The following is a 24,803-nucleotide window of genomic DNA, read 5'->3' as shown; positions in this document are numbered from 1 at the left end:
GATGGGTGTGGGAACTGGCGAGAAGCAGCAGCTGGCTGAAGTGCCCAGGATTCTTTCTTTTTACTCAGGGGGTCCCATCCCGGGACCATTAACCAATAGGCCATAAACAAATTGATATCGGAAAATGTGACTGGAAACTCCTTGATTAGCGAGGGTGAATGGGGAATGAAAGACAAAGTGAAAGTGTGATTTAACAGTTCCACAAGCAATTTCCATTGCCACCTCTGAGGGATTAGGATCTGTGGAATAGGCTAAAAATGAGGAGGAGCTCCCCCCCTTTTGTTCTGTGGGCCGGAGGATAATAAAACGGCAGGAGAGGCAGTGCGGCTAGTTAGGGATTTCACAGGCTGCTATTTGATGCAGTTTAAGGAGCCCTTCTGCTATTGTTGCAGTTAAAATGGGAAGCGGAACTGTTCTCCATTCGCAAAAATCTCCAGCGTCCTCAGGAAGAGGGCTGAGAGCAAAAGGCTATTAAGATGGTAATGCTGCCCCATTTGGAGGAGTGTATCAAAATCCTCTTTGTCAATGTAAATCGCTGCTCTGTTTCCCTGGTATCTTTGCATCTCATGGCCTCAGTGCAAGAACAGAAGTGTTCGGAGGAGACCCTAGTGAAGGCAGAACTGCTTCTCTTTTATTGTCAGAGGAGAGCTCCAGGCTGCCCAAGGGTGCCACGGAGAAAACTTCTTTGCTTTTATAAACTTGAAGTGTTCAGGGATGAAAAGAATCCATTTATTCACTCATTCTTTTATTTCCACTTGCAGACTAGAGAAATGAAATTTGATGATTGGAAAGCAAGATTGGCCAGTCACAGATTTAGCATGGGAAGTCAGTCTCCTTTCATTGCTTCAGTATGCTCTGTGCTGTGGAGGGGGTGGAGTGCAAACCCAAAAAAAGCCTCAGTTGCCTTTACACTGCAATACAATGTCATGTAATGTACTGCCATGCTGTACAGTGTGACTCTGTGATGAACCCGAATTGTGAGTGCAAAGGCCAGTCTGACAGCGAATCTTTATTTTGTAGAGATCTTAAACAGAGAGCAGAAGCCTCAATCTAAGCTCTGCAAAATATTGGGAGTTTTATTGTCTGCTTGTGTGTTCTGTTTAAGGACTTGCTGTTGCTTCCCTAATTCAATATACTGGTTAAAGTGATGAAGAATAACAGTAAAAAATCTACTTGATTAAGGGTGCAAGTCACAAGATTATTTTTCTCACTGGCAGTGATATAATTTCTGGTTTGGATTGGAAATTGTTAGCTGGTAATTCTGTTCCTGGTGTATCAGTCAGAACAGATTCTGGGCTGTTCTTGTCTCGGTGTACTTTCATTGAAGCTGAATGTAGCACATACTGGGTTAGGTCACCTGAACTAGAAGATGCCACTTAGCCATGCACACACATATGCAAAAAGAAGATCGGCTGACTAAGCTGATGTCGGTTTTACACTGTATTCTGTGGACAATTGTCTGAGTCTAGCTTTAGAAGCAGCAGCATTCTGAGGCATAAACACAAGCTAGCAACAGAGCCTAGCTATTAGCAACTGATAGCTCAGCTGTTTGTGGAAGCAAGTCTCATTCCATCTCACCTAAGTAAATGCCCTCTGTTACCAAGAGGATGGTGCTGCAAAAGAAGACAGGGAACATGGTGGCCGGTTGCCAACTGGAGAGTCTGTTGGGACTGTTCATTGAATGCTTTAACCAAGTGATTAACGTTGCTCTTCACTGAAAGAACTCAGAAGCACTAAAAACATAAGGCAAATACTACTAGTGAGCTAGGGCTTGCTCTTGAGTAATGATTTATTTTCAGTTTCAGGTTTAAAGATGGGTGGAATCAGCAGTTTATCCAAATTGATCTCCCATATATCATATGTGTTTCCTTCAGGTACCTGGTAACTTACGTTATGCTGAATCATGTCTTCTAGAAAAGGCATTCACTTTTTTTGAAGACATCAAGAAATGTGAGTTCCTGGTTTGCCTTGACAGTGTTTTCAAGTTTTAGCTTCCTTGCTACTAAATACTTGTTGTGTATTTCAGATTAGAATTTGTCTGCCTTCAGCTTTTGGCCTCAGTTCTTGTTATGACCTTCAGTGCTAAATAAAGCACTGTTGCTGTTAAGTGGTTGCCGTTTTGCATGAGTGTACTTGACATTAAGATTTATCCTGCTATGTTTTATTATTCCTTTGAAAGAAAGTTGTATCTGCAAATTTAACCTCAAAACTTTCATGTCTCATGCTGACTGACTCCCCTCACTACCAAAAGAAAGGACAGAATACCTTGTATTGCTAAAGGGAAGAGTTTAATTTCTGTGCCAGCAGGACTGGATGATTATTTAGTAGATTAATCCACCCTTTCTCCCACCCTCCTTTTCACTGCACATGTATCTGTGTGTGCACAACCACTCCCACCTTGCCTGTAATGTCTTATTGGGCAGGTAACCTCTGATAAGTAGAAATAAAAGATACATGGCACTTGGAAGAGAGTGTCTTAGGTTTTAAGTTTCACAGTACTAAGAGGGAAAAGATCTAGGAACAACCAAATCTAGGGAAACCTTGGTACATTATGTTTCATTTGTTACTATTGTAGTGAAAGAGGCTCTCAAAATAGCATAGGGTCTGGGTTGTAGTGCAGCATAGGAAACTGTCTCCAAAGTGCTATAACTAATTTATATGGCCGAAGCAAGTGAAAAGTGCCTCATTTTATTTTGTAAAGAAATGAGTAGTGAGGTAGAAAGGGAATGCTGAAAGAAGGGGCAGCATTATTTGTATTGTATTGTGTGAATTTGAACAGTGAGAGACAATGATTTACTGCATCAAAAGCTTTTATTCAGCTGAAGAACTGTAACTATAAAGTGACCTTTGTCTGGAGCAACATGGATATAATCTGTAAAATGAAGCATGGTTGTACTTGATGCGTGAATGGATGGAAGACAGATTAATGGGAATAAGGTTGTACATTGCTATTGAGATGGTAACAGATTTGCAGTGCCACTGGTGATTTCCAGCCCTATTGGAAGGATAAAGATGAACTGAAGATTGTTAAGATCTCTGTGGGGTGGAACCATTTTTGCTGTATTCCCCACAGGACACTGAAAGCCTCATGCTATTTCTAACAGGTTTGTAATAATGAGAGCAAAAAAGCATGATTGGTTTGTAGGCTAGGTCTATCCTGGCAGTAAGTAATGTGAAAAAAAGTAAGACTCCCATCATCCCAATGCCAGCAAAATCACCCGTACAGATGTAGCTGACATCAACAAAAATGTCCTTTTGTTCAGCCATTTCATGGCATTTTGGGGAATGGATTACTAAACCTGACCTAGGAATGGCATTAGCTTGGGTGACAGTGTCCTCACTAGGTGGCTTTGTGGGAATCTCTCTACTGCTCTGCAGCAGCACTGGCAAAGCCTCGCTGGAGTAGCTGAACTCTATGGCTGTCAAATGAGGAGTCCAGAGGAACAAAGCACAGATGCAAAACCAACAAAAAATGATAATGAAGAGAGGTGGAAGGAAAATATTTTAATTGTGAAGGAAGACAAGGCATCTTGAGTTTAGATCCAGTAGAAACAAAATAAACTTTGTCATTTCAATAAAATTAGATGCTTCTGTCTACCAACACAATCTTTCTAGTGGCATAGTAGGTAGACAACAGATTGATAAAGTTTCTGGCCATACTTTTTGCTGTGAGCTTAACTTTTAGGATGATATTATGCTGGATAAACCCAGTTTAGCACAAAGTATTGAATTACCTGCTTATTCTGAACACATATATAAAGATACTGAAGAGACAGTACTACTTTCTTGCACTGAAAGCCGAACACATCCCTAAATGCTTTGCTAGATTGCAACTGAGGTGCCAGCATTTATTTTTTCTTACCTTTACTAAATGTAATATGAAAAATCTTAGTGCAAGCAGTTTGCCAAATCTGTTCACGTTTACACAAGTGTGAATCAAATTTTTTTTTAATCCAGTGTTATTAAAACAATGAACTGAAGAGTATAAGTCTGTATTTGCAAAGATGTTCCCCTCTTTTCAAGTCTGGCGTAGGCTTCCTGGGATAAAATCGTCTCACTTCAGATAAATCTTCTCTTTACCAGTCTCCCTGTAATGAATTCCTGATCAAAGTGGGCTGCTCCCCTGTGTTTTCAGCACAGTGCTAAAGCAAATGGCCTTTTTTCCAAAAGGCTTTTAGCATAAGGAGTGAAGTTGTCTGTTGATTAGAGGTAGTATCTGTGATTTGTGACAGTATATTGTTCTGGGAACTGAACGTTGTCGTAGAAGACCAAGACTCTACTTTTTGGATTTAACATAGAAGATGTTATATCTTTCAAGCTACAGATCTGTAGAATAAGGTCAAATGTACCTAAAACGGACTTAATGTTCTTAAGTGAACGCAGTCATGAGTAGGAAGACAAAAAAAGTCTGTCAAAAAACATGTTTTTCAGCCAGAGTAAAGTCTCATGTTTTTGTGTGCAGTTTATGAAAGTAAAAGGCAGTTAAGTCTCACTGCGATATATCCCTTTCTCAAAGGTTATGTCTGCCATCCTCAAAGGTTATGTCTGTTCTGGTGTCACCAGTAGCACGTTTGGTGAAGCCATCACTACTGTAATTTTATCTTGTAAAACTGTAGTTAGCAATAGAGGGCTATAACCCAAATGACATAACCTTGGTAGTACATTCAGGTTTTCTTTAGCTGTAGGACTTTATGTATTCTCCATGTTAAAATCTTGTAAAATCTCTGAGCGTACAGCCTGGTTGCCAAAGAGAAATGCTGGATGCTTTATTGTTCCCTGTGCTGGGGAGGGGAGAGTGGTGCGGATACCCAACAGTTAGCTACAGTCTAAATCTGGAATTCTCCAGAGTGCAATCCTGTGTAGATAGACACATTTGAATAGCACTTCATCTAAACTAAAAAACTTTGCCTGAGGCGGGGCTTATTAGCACAGGGATAATGCTTTGCAAATAGAGTTCCCGCTGCTTTGTCCCCAGTTTTTCTTTGAAACTTTCTCTGTTTCCAGAATTGACACACCTAGAACAACCTCAGGTATCTCTGCATCGGATGTGTAGGCTTGCCCTGTCTTTAAAACTGGACTAACCACAAATTTAAATGATCTTATCACATATGCTTAAATCTGTCTTGATAAGATGGAACAGGAATGTATATCACTTTCATAGAAACAGACACACATGATAAACCCTCCCAACAAACAGGTTTTTATTTCAAAATTTTTCTCATTAGAGTCATTCCCTAAAATTAATAACATTGGGCTGTTACTGTATTTTCTATAATGTTCATTTGAAATGTTAACATAGTGTTAATGATTGTTGTAACACTTCTCATTGTTTATGTTGTAATGAAGCTGGAATCTGGTCCTTTGTCATTCAGTTATGTGAAGACCACTGAAAAATTTGTGAGATAAATTTCAGGGCCAGATTGAGTTAACCAAGGGTTATAGAGATGAGAGGCAACAAATTTAGTCAGCAGTTTGTTAGAGCATGGTGTATCAGCCCCGGCTGTTCCTTGGTTTGCCACCTGAATAACCCTAGAGGGTATGCCTTAGGGCTCAGCTGAGGCAAGGCAGTGCACACATGACTGCATGGGTGAAGAGAAAGCACAGGCAGATGATGCTACATTTAAACAGTTCAACAAGAGACATTGTTGCTGAAAAGATTCTACTTTACTGTTCACTAAATCTCATTTTCATTTAAACTTCCTAGCTTGTCCATCACAGAAACAATCGCCCATGTAGTCCAGGGCCCTGTGAAGGTGCACTCTCCAGAAGCAGCAGCAGCAGAGGTGTGGAGTGACATTTCTAGAAAATGTTGTGGGACTGTCAGAGTGCTATCAAGCAGTCTGCTATAGGGTGATTTCTCAGAGTGCTGTGTGCTGTTGTGGAGACCTCAGCAGAGATGTGCCTTACTATTGAGTGAATAAGCTTAGAATAAGCAGGCTGATGTCCTGAGTCATCCACACCAAGCATTGCAATCCTGAGTGAGCTTAGGGATGAGACTCTTTTGCTTAGCAGCATATAGAAAACATCACATCCCTCCTTCAGGCTGCGTGTGTTTGATGAAGGACTTCAGTCTTGAGACATGTCAGGTGGGAACTGCACACTACACCTTTTAATTTCTTCATGCCGTATTTATGCTGTGAGTGAATTACCCTGAATGAGGTGTTGGGCAGCCAGACACATACACTGCAGCTGCGAGTCTGTAGACTGTATCCTGTCTGCCATGGCCATTTGCTGAAGTTCACAGAGGAGCAGAACATCCTGTTTGCTTAGTTTTCTTTTGTCTGCCCCGTACCAGCACAGGGAGAATTATTCCTATATATCTTTTCTTTTCTGCTCTGAAATTGGATCACAGTACTCATGATTGTGTTCAATAGCTGGAAATGCTGAGGATATCCGATTGCTGAGGTCTCTTATTTTAAACACCACATGCCAGGAAAAGTATGTGGGATCCCACCAGCTTAGCACTGGAGGGTGCAGGATGCATCAACAGGAAAACCAAACAAAACATGAAGTGAAATTCATTTGAAAAGGGAAGGGACTCATATACCACCCATCAGCAGTGTTTAAACTCTTCGTATCCACACAATAGGCCTTTTATTTTCCTTCAGTTCTTCTCAATATGCAAACTTATCTTAAATTGATTTTTAGAGCTGCAGCTGTCACTAAAGTCAGTGGGAGCTGTAGGTGCTTGTTACCTTTGAAAATCAAGCCAATGTATTCTAATGCAGTAGCAAAAGCCAAAACCTCTAAATTAGGGTGGTTAAAGCATAACTCTGATAGCTCTGTAATGTGATCCCAGCCACCTTCATATTTGATACAGAGGCAGGGCCTCATGCTGTGCACACCAGAGCTCAAAGGTATGTTGTTTCTTCTTTGCCTTTCAGCCCTCCTTCCCCTACAACTTTGTGGCCTTGCTTCATCACTACAGTCCTTCCAGCTGAGTAATACTGAAAGGGACTCTATTGGAGTTTAACAGAACTAACGTTTATTCATCCATAATACTTTCTTTTCCTTGAGAAACAGGTTTGCTCTCCCTTTTTCTCTCGAATGTGCATTAGGCTGGACTGGGGAATGAGTGGTCACACAACTGACCCATAGCCTCCCACCTATTGTAGCAGCAGCGTGGACGAGCAGCCACCTGAGGCACTGATTTTCATTTGGAAGATTTGTTGTGCCCTAGGAAAGGTTCCTAAGCAGTGGCCAGCAGTCAGAGCAAGTCCAGATTTCTCCAGTGTAGAATGAACTAAATTCCACTGTCGTGTCTGAACGTGAGGGAAGAAAGGTGTCCGTCCAGCTGGTCCCAGCTGCCTGGGCTTGGGAAGGACACCACTTACTGCTGTATCACTCAAGGGCACATGAAACTTCAGCACACAAACTGAGTCTGCAAACTCGAGTCCTCTTCTGGCAGAGGGGCTAAATGAGCTGGCCTGACAGTGTGGTGCTAATTGAGGCCGACTTGCTTCACACTCTGTTCAAGAATGTATCTTTCATGGACAGATCCTTGCAGAAAAAGAGTCTTGGCTGAGGATGAAGCTGTCTGCCCCGCTTTGCTCCCCTTCCCAGTCACCACTGGGATAACTGCATGTGCTGACACCTGTTTTCAGTGTAGCCTCTTGACTATACCTAGGTTGATGGTCCAAAGAGGACTGCAGAATTGTCATTAAATTTGTTCACCTGTCCTTCCCATAGTGTAAAAAGTGAGCGATAATTTAGTAACTTGTCCAAAACAATTACTTGTCCGAGAAGAGTAAAAGTCTGCAGGAATGTGCAAATGGTAAGTCTGTGGTAAATCAGGTTTGCCACCTGCCTGTTATGGATCAGAGGATATGGATTTTGTTGAATGACTAAAGGCCTTTCTGTTCATAAAGTAGGAGATGTGACAGGGAGGGGTCTGATGCTGATTTTGATTTCAGGAAGTGTGGTCAGATGCCTGGATGTGTTCAAATAAAGTATATTCCAAGCCTAAACTCTGTTCCTCATGTGCACTTCCTTCAATAGTTGCCAAGGATTAAGTTGTTTTGGCTTTCTTTGGTTTTGGTTTTGTTGGTTTTTTTTTTTTTTCCCTAATGCTCAGAATCAGTAGCTTAACTTGTTCAGAGAAAGATAGTTTAAATGTCCTTCTGTTATTGCTTGCCTCTTAGACAGGTAGTTTTCTCAGTTTGTTGATTCTGTGTCTTCTTTTTTTTTTCATAGTGCCACATATTATTGGTAAAATAAAGAGACTTTAAAACAGAGGAAGTAGAGGTAATGTTGATCTAGAAACACCAGCAATTGAAAGGACCATTCACAGTTTCCTTCAAAACAAAACCAAGCGGTAAGATAATGCTAACTAGGGCTGGGTGCCCAGGAGAGCATCATAATGAAGCATCCACTCTTATTGTTCAACTCGGTGTTTGTTCTTCATGTGAACAAAAGGAAGGAAGAACTCTGCTATCAGGCTAGAGAGGAAGGAGTCTTTGTTGCCCTTGGCTACCCTAACTGTAAATGTGAGGAAGCACAGGGCACTGCAACATAACGTTTCTACAATATTAGACAGGGGAAATTGGTAGTTCAGGAGGTTAAGGGCGGACACTGTTTATCTAAAGACTAGGCTTCCCTTGCATGACAGCCCCAAATCAGGTTTGTCAGTGCTAGTATTTATTTAGGTCATGTGAAGTTTTAAAACCCTGGTTTTAAACCCTGGTTCTTCTGCTTTGCTGTTTCTCTGCCATTTGATTTCTCCTCTGCATTGTTGTTCACCATCAGGAACAGTAAGAGATGCCATTTCCTTATTGAGTGTGACAGGCACCTGGTGTCCTGAGTGTAAAGTTCAGTTGTGTTGCTGAAGCATCAGGAGTGTATCTGAGTCAGGCTTACTGTACTTTTCTGCTCCTGCTCCACCCATAGAGTTGTCTGCTGAAGTGGCAGAATCTCTGCCGTACTCTCCGCATCCTTCAAGTCACAAAGCTGACACACTGTGAGATCAATGACAAAGTCTACCATGCTTAGAGTCATTGTTTCAGGCTTTCAAATGACTCAGACAATGATTGTGTCATCAGCTAAGATCAGGTTATGATTTAAAGATATTTCTTGCAATCATGAAAGTTTGCTTAGACTGCCTTTGCGTTAGTCTTACTCTGGCTTTGTCTAGTCCATGTACCAACTCTATGTATCAAGAGACACTGAAGAAACAGATTTACACCCCATTAGAGGCAATGCTGGGGTGTTGGGGTGTTTGAAAAAAGTGGGTGTGTATTTTGATTCTGATATAAAGAGTTCATTCCTTGTATATGATGCTTTGAAATTTCTGGACACAAAATGAAAGCAGACCAAAAATTCTTACCAGCTTTGTCTTCACATTCAAGGTGCACCTCTGCATTGATTTCTTGTTAATTCACAGGTTACTGTGATGCGTGACATACAAAATGACGCTTTCACACATTTCACACAGTCTATTTCCATAATTCCAGAATCAAATTGCAGTCACAACTGTACTGGTTAGCTCAGATAAGGGATTTGTTTTTTCCAGCGAGTAAGACACAAGTTTCAGAAGACTGCTTGCAAACTTTTTATAATACAGTGGTTTCATAGATTACATGTTTTGTGAAGACTCTACCGACATCACTGTGGATAGAGCAAGAACTTTAATTAGAGAAAATAGCCTTGTTTTGTTTAATGCAGGTGTTCTGAGAGCATGTTGATTTGGCAGAGTAAAAGCATTTGGTAAGAATACAAAGAGAATAGGGAGAATCCCATGAAACTACTGAGAGGGTCAAGTGTGAGGAATATTCTTCAAGGGGTCATCATATGTCAACTATATACAGAACTGATGAAGGCAGGAGAATTAGGTCCAAGCTCAAATTAGATATGCTTCTTGTGGTTCTGGAGGTGATCAGCTTGTGTGTAAAACCATGCTGGATACAGGAAGAAATAAACCAAATACTCCATATTCTGTTACTGGTATTGTGGCTCTGTAAAACCACTAAGTTCAACACAGAAAATGGAAAGAAAACTCTGAATGTCCTGGAGAATAAAATTAAGAACTAGAATGAACTCAGACCACCCACCAAAGTAGCCTTCTGGAAACAGATTGATCTTTACTTCACATAGTAGATGTGAAAGCGCAGTAAAATGCTGAAAACCCAGATGGAGCAGTGGGGGAATGACTCTGCTCATGCTTAGGTTTTTTATGTTACTAGCATCTTAAAGTGTGGTGGTTCTTTGAAGAAAAAAAATCCAAGATTACATTTAGCACATACTAGTCAAGCCACAACAAGTATACTCAGTTTACAAATACAAATGTTTTGGGTTTGCTTTGTTTTCCTAATTGCGAACCCTAGGAAATACTTGTTTCCTAAAAGCTAAAAGGGCTTCTTTCCTTCTCACATATCATCATGAGTGGTTTTAATGGAATAAATTGTGTCTTCCATGCCAGCTAAAACAGTTGTCTTCAGTTATGCACATCATGAAGGTTTACATATGCAGTTACAGTTCCCCTACTTGGGTGTTAAAACAAAACTGAAGAGGCACAGAAAAAATTGAATTTACTTAGGTTTTCGATGGCCCATTTGCTGAACAGAACTAGCAAGGCTGACTAACTTACATTCATTAGTGCAACTGAAGACAATAGATGAGCTTCTGAGTACTGTCAGGGAACAATTATCTTGAATAAAAGTAGGTGTTGGTTTGATACATCTGTAATTAGAGCTGCCAGGCACTGTGAAAGGGGTTTCCTTTCCCTCCCAGAGCTAGAGGGCTTGGCAAAAACTCCTTTGAGATGAGACTTTAGAAAGACTTCTTGGGAAAATGACAATCCTATGACTTTCTTTATAGAAACTGTTTTTGTGACCATGTGTCTGTCTGTCTGTCTGTCTATCTATCTATCTATCTATCTATCTATCATTATTTCAACTTACACAGGACATAAAAGACCGTGTAGCAGATACCAGAGGATTGGAAGTCTGGTATCAAAGCCATGCCTAATGGAATTGCTTCCTGGTGGTGGAGTATCTCTGACAGACTTGAGCAGAGGTTTTAATTGAGTGGGGGTCCCACTATAATAGATATGAGGAGTGGGGGTGAATATGGCCATGGTCTAGCTAGAAAGAAGAGAGGGAGGACTGTGGGGAGCACAGCTGTGTGTTGCGCTGCAACAGCACGTGTCTTGTGGGCCGTTTATGGATGAGGCTAGACTAAGCCCTTGAAGCATTCCTCTTCCCACTGCCTCATTCTTCTACCTCCTTGGAAGGAGAAGGCTATTTCAATACCATTTTACAATACAAATCAAAAGACATCTCTTTGATATAAGGAAATTGAGTGTGATTTACTCCTTTTCCCTGGATAGAGGCTTACCGGAGCTCACAGGGAGCTACCCTGGACACCAGGAGAAAGATAGAGTCTTCATGTGGCTCCTCTAATAGGGTTTCTAATCAATGGACTGGACTTGATAACAGAATCATCTGCTGTGGGAGATAGCCAAAATCTGCCTGCAGACAGGTAGAAGCCTTTTACAAAAGAATCCTGGTAAAAAGACTAAACCTGTTACCAGGAGGAAGCTTTCTCAAGTGAACTGATCTGACAAAAGAAACAAGAATAAATGAAGCAGTGTTACTACAAAACAGTGTTTCTTAATGAAGCAAAAATGTTTTGGTTCCACGAACTAGAAAGAGGGATATTGGTTGGTACAGCAGGAATCTAATGGCATCAGATTCACCAACCTGGCTGTTTACTTGTAGGGATACGTTCACTGAACACTTCAAGCACTCCAGGAAGAAAGGCGAGACTGAGGACTTCATTATGTTTTATTAACATTCTCTTTCCAACACAAATCACACTGAAGAAGACAACAGATAAATCCTAATTTCACTTTATTATTAGTTGAGATATGCATTTATTACAAGAAATGGGAAACAGATTACACCGGCAAACACATCTGGCTTCAGACTGGCCTCCAAGTCATCCAAAAAGAAGCACAAAATATGGCGTTGTTTACTGCCAAGCACTTACAATCCTGCACAGCTGCAGGGGTGAGAGGCAGCAGAATAAACTCTCAAGACAAGCTGACAACAGCTCCACTGCTGGGGTGCCCCTTTTGCAGACGAGACAACAACAGATGAAGAAATCTTGAGAATGACCCAGAGCAGTGCTCATTAGTGAATGAAGCGCAGGCAGGAAATGGGACAAGATTCCTTTTGTCATAGTTTTTCACCCAGCTGTCCACCCGTCCCACAGCCACCCACATGCAATCAAATATAGTCATAGTCAAACTCCAGAAAAGTTATACAAATAAAACCTCCAGTGATTGCATACAGACCCCTTCAAAGTTACATTTGCCCCATTAACAAGGAATGAAAAATTGCTGGGTTTAACCCAAGCACGTTTATTATTGCAGTTGAGACTTACTACGAGGGGTTGTATTCAGGTAAAGCTGATAGGATTGTGTAATTCCTCTTACTCATGTCTGTCTGTCCATTTCTCTGCATATGTACTGTTTATTACTGATTACTAGCACTTTTACTATGTCTGTTGTATTTCCTTCTTCTGGCAAAGCTGTGATTTTTACTTTATGCAGGTATATACTCTCTTTGTTTGTGTAAATTGTAAATGTGTGTGATTCCCAAAATGACAGCATTAGCAAGCAGAGGAAAACATTTCTGGACTTCTGAAATGGATTCTCTGAGGAACCAAATTCTAATTTGAGATTTTTAAGTTATCATAATGACATTGAGACTCCAGCTTCTTGGAATCTTTTGTTCATGAGTAGAGTTCACTTAAAATCTTGCTCATAGGTTATTAAACCCCCTTTTTTTTTCCCCTTGTGGATTGAAAGCAGTTTTTTACCTGTATTTTTCAGCTGGAGTTAACAAAAGTCTGTTACAGACAACTCTGTAACTCTCCTTCTTCCAAATGGTTGCCATCCTGCTGCTCTCCACCAGGACTGTGACTGCAGGGTGCTGTGAGTAGTTACACTCACTTGCCGTTTATGGACCCTTCGAGTTTTGCTTTGTTCCTCAGTGGCAGTGGCCATTTTCAAACAGAGCAGTTGTGTATGAGCTGTTCATGAGATTCCTTTAAAGGGAAACTTCTAATGCATCAGCACGGAGGTTGAGCATCAAGAAAAATGAGTGTCACATTTGCAAGTTATTGCAATTATTTTAAAAATCATGGATTCATGCAGTCTTGAGCCATCCGGTATCCTATGACTGTGTGTAGAGTTCCAGAGTGACATAAAGCAGACAGAGAATTCAAGCTGTCATAAAAACCCCCCAAAAGTCTAGCCCCTTCCCACCCAAAATTAAATAATTTAAGATTGACATTCCCATTCCCAATGTTCAGATCCTTAGCAGTATCATATGATACCATTTTCTAAGTGTTTAAAAGTGTTATTTTAAAAAATCAGGGCACAAGGAAATTAATAAAGAAAACTGATGCTGGGAGATCTGGGACTGAGAGAACATAACATTAACTTAGAGTGAAGTACACTAATAGCATACTGTACTAAGAGGTGAACAGGAGTAAGTCTGGGTAATTCAGAAAGTTGAAGAAGAGATTGCCCTTTCTGAGTCAGGGGAGGATTACGGCATTCAGCTCTCCTTCCTTCTGTGAGACAGGAGGAGAAGAAACAAAGATGTCTACATGGAGTGGTTTGATACCAATAAGACAAAAGCATTTTGACCATAATTGTATTAGTACTGGTGTATAGCAGTACTGACAGCCTTGTTGACAGTCATCTACAACTGCAGTCACGAGAAACAGCACTGCAGGGAAGTGATTTTCTTCTGTCATCCTTTACCATGGTGAGAAGACTGTTGTGTTAAAGCCTCTGAGCTCTTGTATCATACCAAAAATAATTCTCCCTTTTGTAGCAGACTAGTTTGCCTTTTCTTTTTCATACTTGTTAGAGCTAATCTAGAGTAGGTTTTCTGGACAAAAGGAGAAATAATTTCGCATTATATTGGCATGGGTTTTGTTTTTCTTTCACTTGCCCTGAGGAACCCAGAACTGGTTGTTTAAAGGACAACATACCCATACGCCTTCTTTATCGCTTGTTCTCCCAAAGTGCCTCAGCACTGCTCTGAGGCAACTCTCTCTAGGTTCAGCACCCCTTTTTAGGAATCCCACTTGAACCAGTCCATGTGGGTATCATGGTATTCTTTTATACTCACAAGTACCTACAAGGAGCTATAAGACCAACTTATTCCACCTTACCTACCAGAGAGACATGAGATACAAAGAGGTCATAGTTTCTAATCAAAATGATTTTAAGTTTAACTGGGAAGGGGTGCTGCAAACTATCAGAACCATCTTTGAGGCATCTGGTTTGCTGCTTTTGGATTCTCATTAATATCTCTTCTGTGTTGTTACGATGGTAATGGTAGCTATCAGACATTACTGCATCTCCTCTTACCAGTGTGTCTGGGTGCAGTATCACTAGAGCTTTTAGTTGTGTATTTTTCCCCCCGCAACTCTCATTTCTCATCTTTATTTGAATCACAGGCTTGTTCAGCAGGTCAGCTAATGGAGAGCAGATTTTTTACTCATTCTGGTTCTTTTTTTCCCTTTTCCCTCTATTTATATAACACACAATTTGTAATCTTTTTAAAACCAAAGAAGAGAGAAGTCTTGAGTTCATCTAGATTAAAATCAGCTGCAGCCTATTAATGGACTCAGCCCAAGACTGAGACTTTAGGAAACAAAAACACTGGACTAAATTAGACTGAACTGGCCTCTGTCTCCTGGTGAGGGGATTCATATAGCAAAAGGAAAGGGGGAAAGGGGGGTAAAGGGAGAGGATCTCCATGTGGTTTTAATTCATTTTGATTCTCTTCCTGAAGCTAATTTACCCAACACAAAGGCTCTGTAGTGGGCAGCCAGCTTTTTAGAAGTTTGGCTTTCACTGATAAACAACTCAATTCCTGTTCTGAAGGTCTGAGATAGCTCAGACCTGTGTGTAATCAGCCAAGGTTTAATGTGAGTATTTTGGTACAGGGTATTTCAATTACATATTAGAGTCCTTTCATCATCTGTCAGAGTGTATCCTGAAGACTCTCAGATAATTGATCTAACTCCTCCATTCATTCTCTCCCCAGAAACAGACAGTGAATTGTCTCATTGAAGAATCAGATCAGCAGACACATGGGCATGTGTAGCCAAAAGTACTTCCACTGGCATAGCACTCTCAGAAGGCAGTTCTTAGCTGCTTCTGGGCATAGGAGCCTTTGCCACCGAAGTAGCAATGATCTGTTTTCTGCTGAAGGGAAAATACTCGAGTGTTCTATTCATCCCCTTTGCCATTAAATCTTTTTTATTGCATTCTTAGCCCCATTGGTGTGTGTAGTCCTCTAGCAACATTCAAGAAATTATGTCTTTGCCCTAAAAAAGCCAGACAGTGGGTGGAAAAGTGAAGCAAACAGTAAATCATTAGCTGGAAATTATCTGAGTGATTATGTTAGGCACAGACAGTCTTTGGTTACAGTTTCCATGTAGTTAGTGATGATAACTTGTAATCTAAGCAAAACTAAAAGGCAAATGGGGAGATTAATGGCGGGACTGAGATGGAGGAGGGAGTAGAACCGGGCCTTGAAAGGAAGGGTTGACTGAGACAGTATCTATGGGTGTATGGTTTCCCAGTGCTTCAGTCCCATGTGCAAATATTTGTTATGGTAAATGAGTATATGCAGGGCACATATCTATCGCTGACTGGCTAATGAGCCACAACAATCAGTATCAGTTGTTCACTGCTCTTTTAAATGTGCCCTAGGAATGAGTAATATTAAAGGAAACATGGTTTTAAGATTGAGGTCTGAAGATACCTGACTACAGCTTTGTTTTGTGCAATAGTGGACAAAAGAATTTCGCCATGTCCTTTTCTAATTTACAAAGATATTGAAATGTTCAGCATTATATGTAGGATGCTCCATTTCTACAGTGTTAAAGGCCATGTATACATACCAGATAATCCAGGTATTGCACAGTTATCCAGAAAGCCTTATATATCCTTGTCTGGGCCTATTTTTCCAATGTGAATTTTGCATTTTCATGGTTTTCCCACTCTATGAGTCATTTCAAGTAAAGGTTTAAATACACACGAAATCCCTTATACTTTGCTTGATTTAAATAATTTCTCACATTTATAAAAGGTCATCTGGAGACCAGTTTGAGCAGGACATGGTTTTTCCATGGGATTTTCATGTAGTCCTTCCTTCTCCTAAATACATGCTGTACCTCCTCCTCAGCACCTAATCCACATCCTGTGTGCCACAGTGCCCTGAAAACAGGCCAGAGATGCTGCAGAGCTTTTGGGAATTAGTCTGGTTTTTTTAAGGATAAATCAAGTTTGATTTGATGTACTGGTGCTGTGAGAAAGACTATTTGAATATTGAGGTGAAGGACTAGAAATCTTCTTCACATTTCCTGCCCATATTTCTTCTTGACAAAACTTAGGGAATGATACATCTGAAATAAAGTGTCCCAATGGCTTCTGGATACTGTTAGTAGTCCCAGTTTCTTCTAGGCCTTCCTCAAATGCTGCTATAAGCGAATTGGTCTACTGTCTTTTTCAGTTACTTTGTTTTGTTCTTTCACTTTTATTCTGTCAGTAGGTCTTATTATTTGTCTAACACTCAGGCAGATTACTTCCTCTCCTCTCTCCAACACGTAGATACTGATGACTCCAACAGAGGTGGTTAAATCTTTATTCAGAAATAACAGAAAGTAATTAGCCATCTAGGACTTGGCCAAGGGTAAGGTGTGGTTAAAGGATGAAATTGAAGTCTTTTTCACCTGCTTAATAGGTTTCAAAGATTTAGTTTAAGGCTTAAAGTAACCTATCAGTATTCTGAGAGAGTAAGCTAGTTTTGGATGGCTTTGAAAGGCTTTCTTTAAGAAGAAACCTGTTCCTGGTATGCTTTCCTGCCCCCCAAAATAGACAGTTTTATGTTTTCTCTGTTCAACATGCTTTGAGTGACATCTAGCAAAATACCGAAGAAATAATTACAGTAGTTTGATGCAGTAAAAATTATGTACTTAACATTGGCTTACAGTGAGCCTCACATGTTAGGATCTGCTTCATATGTTAACAAAGATACCATATTCATCCCCAACACTTACAGGAGCAGAGCTGCACTACTCATAGCCCAGATCTCCACATTTGGGGCATCTGTTCCCATGCTTCCCTTTGTCTTGTGAGGTCCAGACCCTGTGCAGCCTGTGGTTTTTTGCAGTCTTTTGTTTTTAGCAATTACTAAACAAAGAAGTATTTAACTGTAGCCTTATTTAGCTTGAAAGGAAATTCAGTGCTAGATCTACCAGTTTCAATAGGTTTTAACCTAAGACACAACAAAAAACCGCAATCTTTTTCTGCCATTGATTCAAACCTGAAGATACCAGATATGTTCAAACAAAAAACTCTGGGGAGAAGGATGGGGTTCAGACAGTCCTTTCAAGGCACCAAGCTATGATGTGGAAGTTATTTTTGAGAAACCTGTTTTAGTGTGTTTGCAAGCTTGGGCAACTTACTATATTGCTTACTCTCAGTTCACAATGTAAAAGTTGTCTTTACAACCATAAAGCTAGAAATATGCTTTTAAAAGTGAGAAAAGATTTGAGAGCACAATATTCAGTTACATGAAAGTTTTATCTTGATATTCTACCCTGACCCTGTCCAGTTTGATCCTTCCCTGTCATTCAAAATGGTGTAGCACTAAGGTCTTGATCCTGGAGATTCCCAGGGATGTGACACAGCAGAGGGGGATGTATCACCTCTGAGTACCTATACCAGGCTGAGCTCTAGTTACCCATGCACTATTAAGGGCCCACAACACTTGCTCACATTTTACCTGTAGAGAGGAAAAAGCTCACAGTTTTTTTACTACGTAAAATTCTCTGCAGAAAGGAAGAAAATGGAGGGAGAGACATCCTGCTTGCATGTTCTTCTCGTGGTCCTGTAGCTGGCCACACAAGAGTGTGTGCAGCCACACGTGCCTAGGCACCCAGAGCTTAGTGCTCTTGAGCACACGTGCTTTGATGTGACTCAGAGTAAGTTGCACTCCTCTGGTCTGGTGGCTGTTAACAGAACAGGAAGCAGGGCCTGTTGGGAGGATTTATTTTAAGAAGCTCTTGTACAATTTTGGTTCCTTTAGGCTGCAGTGTTCATTGTCAGCATATGGCTGCTCTCTTAGGGATGCTCTGAGTGAGTTGTACAGTCGTCATGGTTGTTTCTCATGTGCCTTGCTGTGCTCCAAACTTGGTGTGGTTTCAGAGTGCTCTGCTGATGTGTCAGGTCAAGCTTCTTGGGTGCCTCTTCTCAGATGGTAAGCAGCAGTAGTTCACCCTGGCTGCTGCCAAACCTGTTCAACTTTCTTTAGAACTATTTCTGCTAGCGTAACAGTCTACCAGTATTTTACCATGAAACATATGCTTCAGAGAGCTCCAGCATGTACAATGCTCTGGGGAAACTATGGGCAGAAGCCGCTGTACAAGGTGCACATTTGCTTATAGTCTGAAACTAGGTTTAAGAATAAAAGACAGAATGATATAGAAGAGCATCCTGTAATATGATATGTTTTTTACAGAAATACCATTAGGAGGATCTTTATAGTCATTGCAATACTTTACCTGTGATGCTTCTTAACACTTTCTGAAATAAGAGGGATTTATTATTTAGAGAGATCCAAGCAGCAAAATTGTCCTTAGCCTGGGAGTTTTGCTGCTGGTTTCTCTAGCAACTGTTGGGGAACAGGCCATGAGTTCTTCCTTATCGCCACTGCCTGGTGGGTGGAGAATGCATTTGGAGTTATTTTGGTTTGCTTTTAGCCTGTTGGTGAACATTGGCATAAAGCCTGAAGCAAAATGGTGGAGGAAGAATTAAGTCATCAGCTTCAGTCATCACCAATTTTCAAGGAAACTAAGATTGCTCATTCTGGTGCATTTCCAGGAGTTGGATGTATTGTGCATTGCTCTCAAGCTTTTCATGCTGAGCATTGCTTACTTTGTGGATCTTTTGTATCCACAGGCTCCCAAGCAATATAGGCTTCCCAGTGTGGGTCAAATTCACTTACACTCTCTGTCTTGCTTGCAGCACTTAGTTATTTGTTTCTATTCCTTAATTACTAGTTCTAAAAATCTGTCTCGTAACATTCAGAGAGAAACAGGCTAGTCAATAAAGGCAGAAACCAAAGAACAGTTGGCTGTGTTAGCAGAGCTCTGAGAATCTAGTCATGCTGGTTTTCTGAGTGTACTTAGCATTTCACTTTGATGCTGTGAGTCCTGTACAGTGAAGGGTGAATACAAAAGTAGAATGTTGATACTAGTCCAAAACTTCAGATGTTTATCATTCGTTATCTGAATTTCACATACCTGCAAAACCGGGCTTGAGGTTCCACAAGAGAAGTTTTCTTTTGAGGTTTTTGCTTTGATTTGGGTTGGATCTATCCAGAAAATGTCTTATGACATATTATTTGAATTTTTTGCAGTTTTTTCTCCATCAAGAAATAAAGTTCCTGAAGTTCTGAGCCAGAGGAAGAAGGTGAAATAAGATAGATGATGCTTGTGTAGACAATTTCACACATGTTCAGAGGTTTAGTCTTCAAATTTTTGCCAAGTTTTGTATAAAAGTTTGGTCTGGCTCTGATGTCATCCAAAGTGATTCATCTGCTTCTCACTGTCTCCCAAGTGGGTGAATCACTCTGTATATCTCCAAGATGCACTATCAACATACACAGAAAGAGGTATGCTAGAAAACATACTGTCCTGAGGTCACACCCTTTCCATGTAAATGACAATCCTTTTCTGGTTTTCTAGGTAGTCCACTTTTGAGTCCCTCTGCCTACAAAAAGGTGAGCTGAGAAGAAGGCCAGCTTGCCTGTCAGAAGAATAAGTTTCTTTCCTGATATCAAGCACCATAGTTGGGAAGATTATTTTCTCCTTCCTGCTAAGTCCACTGGCAATTCTGTTTTTTCCTCAAATATTGCTTCCTCTGGAAGAGATGGTCTTGTTTGGGACAAAACCTCATTTATTTCCCCCTACCCCCACTTTCAATTTTTTTGTACTAGATAAGAAAACTGCATCATTTGAGGGACAAAAATTTGGTTTCTATTTCTACATTTGCTTTTCTCCCCAACCTTTTATCTGTTGACTGATTTGCAGCCCTTCCTTCCCCCCCTTGCTGCTAACTAATGGACTTTGGTATTAAGCCAGCCTTTCAGTGCACACACCACCATGCCAACGAGAGTGTGTGCAGCTATTCTGTCTGCTTTGGAAGGCTACAGATGCAGCCAGAGCTAGAACAATTCCCGTATTGATCCTGCACTTGTCAGTTAATCCGTCATAAGGCATGGGAATCCTAGCCCCTTCCACATCTGCCTGCATAACTGCAGGGGGAAAACCAATTCTCTGAAGCTCTCACCAGGGAACAAGAAAGCAAAGAGAAATGGGAGCTCGCTGGGAGAGAGGGCTGTAAGCTGCTGGGCCGGAGGGCCGTGAGATTGCCTACCTGCTCCACCCTTTCCCCCCGGCTCCTTTTCATCCTCCTGCAGGTCAGCAGGATCAGGTTTATGTTAGCGAACCATGAAGCTTATCAAATAAATGCTGCAGCAGCAGGTGTTTGGCTGTCTCCACAGGCCAACTCTAACAAGGTTGATATTGTGTCTGTGGCCAAAGTAATGCAGTAATTACTTTTCTGGGCTTGGAACCCCCAAGAGGTTTCTGGGAACCAGTTAGAAAAACAAACCTTGCTAAGAGCAGGGGATTTTTAAAAAGGAACAGTGGTGCTCTCTGTGCCAGAAGGAAAGGACAGGCATTTCGAGTGCAGCATCCAGTGTGCTGCCCCATCCCCCTGTAGCTCACTCACATTACAGGGGCCCAGAACAGAAGCAAAATGCTTGAGTCTGGTTGCTCTCGTTGGGACGGGCAGCTTATTTTGGCCCATGCTGGCATGTGGAAAGGCAGCTGCCTTCTTTAAAGACGTTAATGTGGTACTGCAAGAAGAGCAAACCCGGGGTTAGGGGTGCCCTTGAGTGTTTGCAATTCCACCTATATAATTCAATTTGACGTACAAATCAGGACTTGCATAGCATAGCATTCCCACTGCTGTCTGCTTCTTGCTTTTGAGCATTTCTCTTGTAAGCTATGAGCATAGAAACTGAGTTACAGACCATGACACAGCCTAATTACACCAAAGGAAGAATGAGATCTCAGAGCTGTGCCCCTTTATCTCAGGTAGTCCCCTCCAGGCTATGGAAGGGAAAGTTAGAACAGGTCTGTACAGTGATGGCATTATGAGGCAGCAATCTTCATCATTCTTTTTGAAAGAATATTGATCATTTAGACCAAAGATTTTTCCCTGTAGCTGATTATTCCACATGATAATGCCTATTACTGTAAGGTCATTTAAACGAGGTTTAGTAATTGCAGAAATGTCCTGAACTACTGGAAATTTCTTCTGTTGCTCTATGGTTGTCCAGGAGACCAGAATTTGAAAGTGAGAAGAGGAAGAAAGCAAAACTGATTAGACATTCATAGGATTGCACATTAGATTTGAGCCTCATATGTTTGAAAAAATACTTTTTTTATAAAGAAAAAGAAAATTCTTGCTACCTATAAGGAATTCTTTAAGCATCCCTCTCTGCTGTTGTATCAAGCTACAAAGCAATGGCTTTGTAGTGATGAATGAATTTTCCCAAGCTAGGAAAGTTAGCATTTCATTAATGTCTGGCAACGCTTTCCTATTTGTACTGTTAAGCTATATTTTTGCATATTACCTTGTATTATGAGGACCTGGTGCTTTGGTGGCAGTCCAAAGATACCGTGCCATTCACTCAGTGTTCTTAAGTGTTTCTTGCTAAAGTGTTTTGTTCTCAGTATGTTGTTGTGCCGAACATACTGTAACTGAGTGTGCTGTAAAGCCCCACTGTGAATGCCAAGGCATGGTAGTCCCTAGTGTTTAATCTTGTGCTAGGAATACTGTGCACTTGGAGGCAAGTGCTATGGGTAGGTCAGACACTTGCTTCTTCAAGGCATTCTGTGACTTTCCATAAACACAGCCTGAGTGCAGAAAGTAGTGAAGAACTCCTGTACTAGGACTGCTGGGAGCGAAGATACTGTGATTTGCCTCGGCATTATTTCTTTAAAGTCTAGCCTTAGTCTGCTCTTGAAAAATGGTGCTGGGGTTGCTTCCACAGCAATTTCCCCATGTTGTAAACACAATACAGATCAACCAAAAATCAGGCAGGATATGTACCTCCTGAGATGGGTAAGATGCTTATAGAGCTTACTACTTTAGGACACAGCTGCACAATATAGACAGTTTTGTTTAATGTGGTACTTTGATTTTTTTATATATATTGTTGAATCACTTGTGCAACATTTAGAAGGACACAGAAAACAGCTTAACGAGGACAGATTTTTTTCATCATGTATTTTGCAAATATTCAGGAATGATGTCTGAAAGTTATCATTTGGAGGAAGCTTGCTGCAGAATTTGGCATACTTGGCTATCTGTACTGAAGTCTCAGATTCTGGGGGGAGATGAAGGCCCATATGTTTATTTTTCTGTAAAAAGCAATGGCCAACTATGGCCAACTATAATAAGTCATGTATATATTAATACTGGAGAGGAGAGGATCATCAAGAAGCTGTTCAGGACTGATCTGTATGGCAATGTTAAAAAGAGGCTGAGGCATGTTAGGATTGGTGTTGCAGTGACAGAGCTGCGTCTGAGAACCTCACACATGACTTATCAGTGTTCACCTGAGTGTAACCAGACATGAACCAGAATATATTTGCTATTAATATTGCAGCTGTGATTTTTTTTTTATTTTTTTAACTTTTGTGATTAGAAGAATGCGTCAGCTTGAGCGTGTGTGTGTGTGTGTTCTGGCAGTGGAAGGATGAAAGTGCTTACAGTTTCCATATGAAAGCAAGAGCATACCTTCTTTAGCCCCAAAGCAGTTACAAAAGTACTTCATAAAGCTGAAGAAATAATGGCAAGGAGGAAAACAAGTGGCAGTGGATTAGACCAAGGTATTTTATGTACTGTGATGTTTTGTGTAGTCGTCTGGAAAGAAGCAGAAGAGACCTTTTGAAGATCGTTGATTGGAAACAATCTTTATTACTGATCAAGTTCACCTTTGTCAAAAAGATTATAATTTTCTTTTACTCCCATGGCACAAAACTGATTCAAAGACTTGACCTGATAGATCAACTGGTAAATGGCTCATTAGATTAGATAAGGGAGCTGGAATGTATTTGATGTTAATATTACATCCCTACATACCATATGAAATCTCTCTTCATCTATCGTCTAGTGAAATATATTACCTGAGTATAGGATGTCATCTGCATGTTGTGTAGTTTCTGAAGGTTGGGAATTGGCTTAGATATTACTTTTGCTTTTACTACTTTTTATCCCCAGTAGGAAAGAATGTTGGTATTGGCTATAAAGATACGAAAACATGCTGAAGTTTTCAGGAATTGGTAATGGACAACAGAGTTCTCACCTAATAGTCAGTTTAGATTAAAATCTGGGCTATATCAGAAAGAGGAAAAAGGAACTATGCTAACCAGCCTGAAGAGAGTGGATCTCATTCCATTCTTCAATGGAGCAAGCTGGCCTTTTAACATAGAGATTGCCAGCATGAATGGAGTCACATGAACCCCTGCAAAGACTCTCCTCTAATATAAAGTACCTAATATTGTCATTTCTCGTCAGTTTCCCAAAACAAGGTGTGATCTACTTGACAGGATGCTAAAAGCACATCTGTCACTTAAATTGACTCACTCTTATTTTCCTTGATTAAGAAGTTCTATTATTCTGTGGCCCAGATTCATCAAACTTTGTTTTTCTGTAGCCCATTTCCATTCATGGCTTATGGTCAAAACAGGAGTTTAAATCTCCAGAATTAATCTTAAGCCCTTAATATACCATGTGATTTCTGACCCAGCGAGAACTTGGATCTCACAGTAACATATAGAGCAAGAAAGTGATCTCAGTCTTCCCATTTCTTGTCTGACCCTGCCGAGAAGCACTATGGAAACACATCAGAGCAAGAGTGATGCAGTTGCTGAAGATGCCATCAGTGTTTCCAATGGGACTCCTAAAAAAACAGATCAAACCAAAACAAAGCCTTCTTTCTTGAACTATTGATAAATTGACCATGAGAGTTAACATATTTTAGATGTAATTTAGCTTTTCACAATATTTTCTAAGTAACAATAGTCATTGATCAGCTACTAGCATGGTATATGCATATATTTTGTATTTGGGAGCCAGTCTTGATGTGGCTGTGAAGTTTGCATAGAGGTTGCCTAAGCAGAGTTTCCCTTCCTGTGGGCAGCATTATGTATTGAGCATCATTTAAGCATCATTTGAACTCTTGGTGTTGCTTGAATGACTTGTCATATCCCTCCCAAATGCTTTTGTATTCTCAACATGGACAAATATTATTTTAGTGACCTGCTTTCAATTTAAAAGTGATAAAATGCCCTTGACAAGATTATCATGAACTAATTTCAAGTGCTCATATATTCCGAAAAGTGAGTCTGAGGCAATGGTTGGAGGCTCTTACTAAAATATGCAGATATGAACTCTTAGAAGAATTCACTGGGGAGGCTCTCTTGAACAACTGCCTGTGCAGAATTCTTCTTGTCATCCCCAAGACAACTGGTTACCACTCTGATTTAAAATCTCTGGAGATAGTGAGACAATTTTTAGGAAACATTTTCAGCAGAAAATAAATACTACTCAGGCCTTTACGTAGGTTAGTCTGATTAGCCTTAGGAACGCATACAAAACAATACGGTGCTTACTGTGAACAGTGTGAGACTCA

The 24,803-nt window shown here is 40.6% G+C and overlaps 1 protein-coding gene across 7 annotated transcripts in view; it reads left to right on the top strand.

The window, feature by feature from the left end:
* The window catches only part of RAD51B (RAD51 paralog B), a 409,346-nt gene that overhangs the window by 281,744 nt on the left and 102,799 nt on the right, over positions 1-24,803 (top strand). For 2 of the 7 annotated variants that reach the window (XR_012628885.1, XR_012628884.1), the window contains exon 11: positions 1,875-1,950. The exons of 3 other annotated variants lie outside the window; for them this stretch is intronic. Coding sequence is in view for 1 of the 4 variants with exons in the window: in XM_074868067.1 (XP_074724168.1) it covers positions 8,194-8,228 (35 nt within the window). In the remaining 3 variants the exon portion in view is untranslated. Of the gene's footprint in view, positions 1-1,874; positions 1,951-8,193; positions 8,307-19,779; positions 19,802-24,803 lie in introns of those variants that run through there. 2 more of the 7 variants (XR_012628886.1, XM_074868067.1) reach the window with 2 other exon arrangements.

This window comes from Strix uralensis, chromosome 4 (assembly GCF_047716275.1).
Source record: "Strix uralensis isolate ZFMK-TIS-50842 chromosome 4, bStrUra1, whole genome shotgun sequence".
Taxonomy (NCBI): domain Eukaryota; kingdom Metazoa; phylum Chordata; class Aves; order Strigiformes; family Strigidae; genus Strix; species Strix uralensis.
The sequence above is the reverse complement of the archived record's forward strand: the minus strand, read 5'-3'. Positions and strand labels throughout refer to the sequence as shown.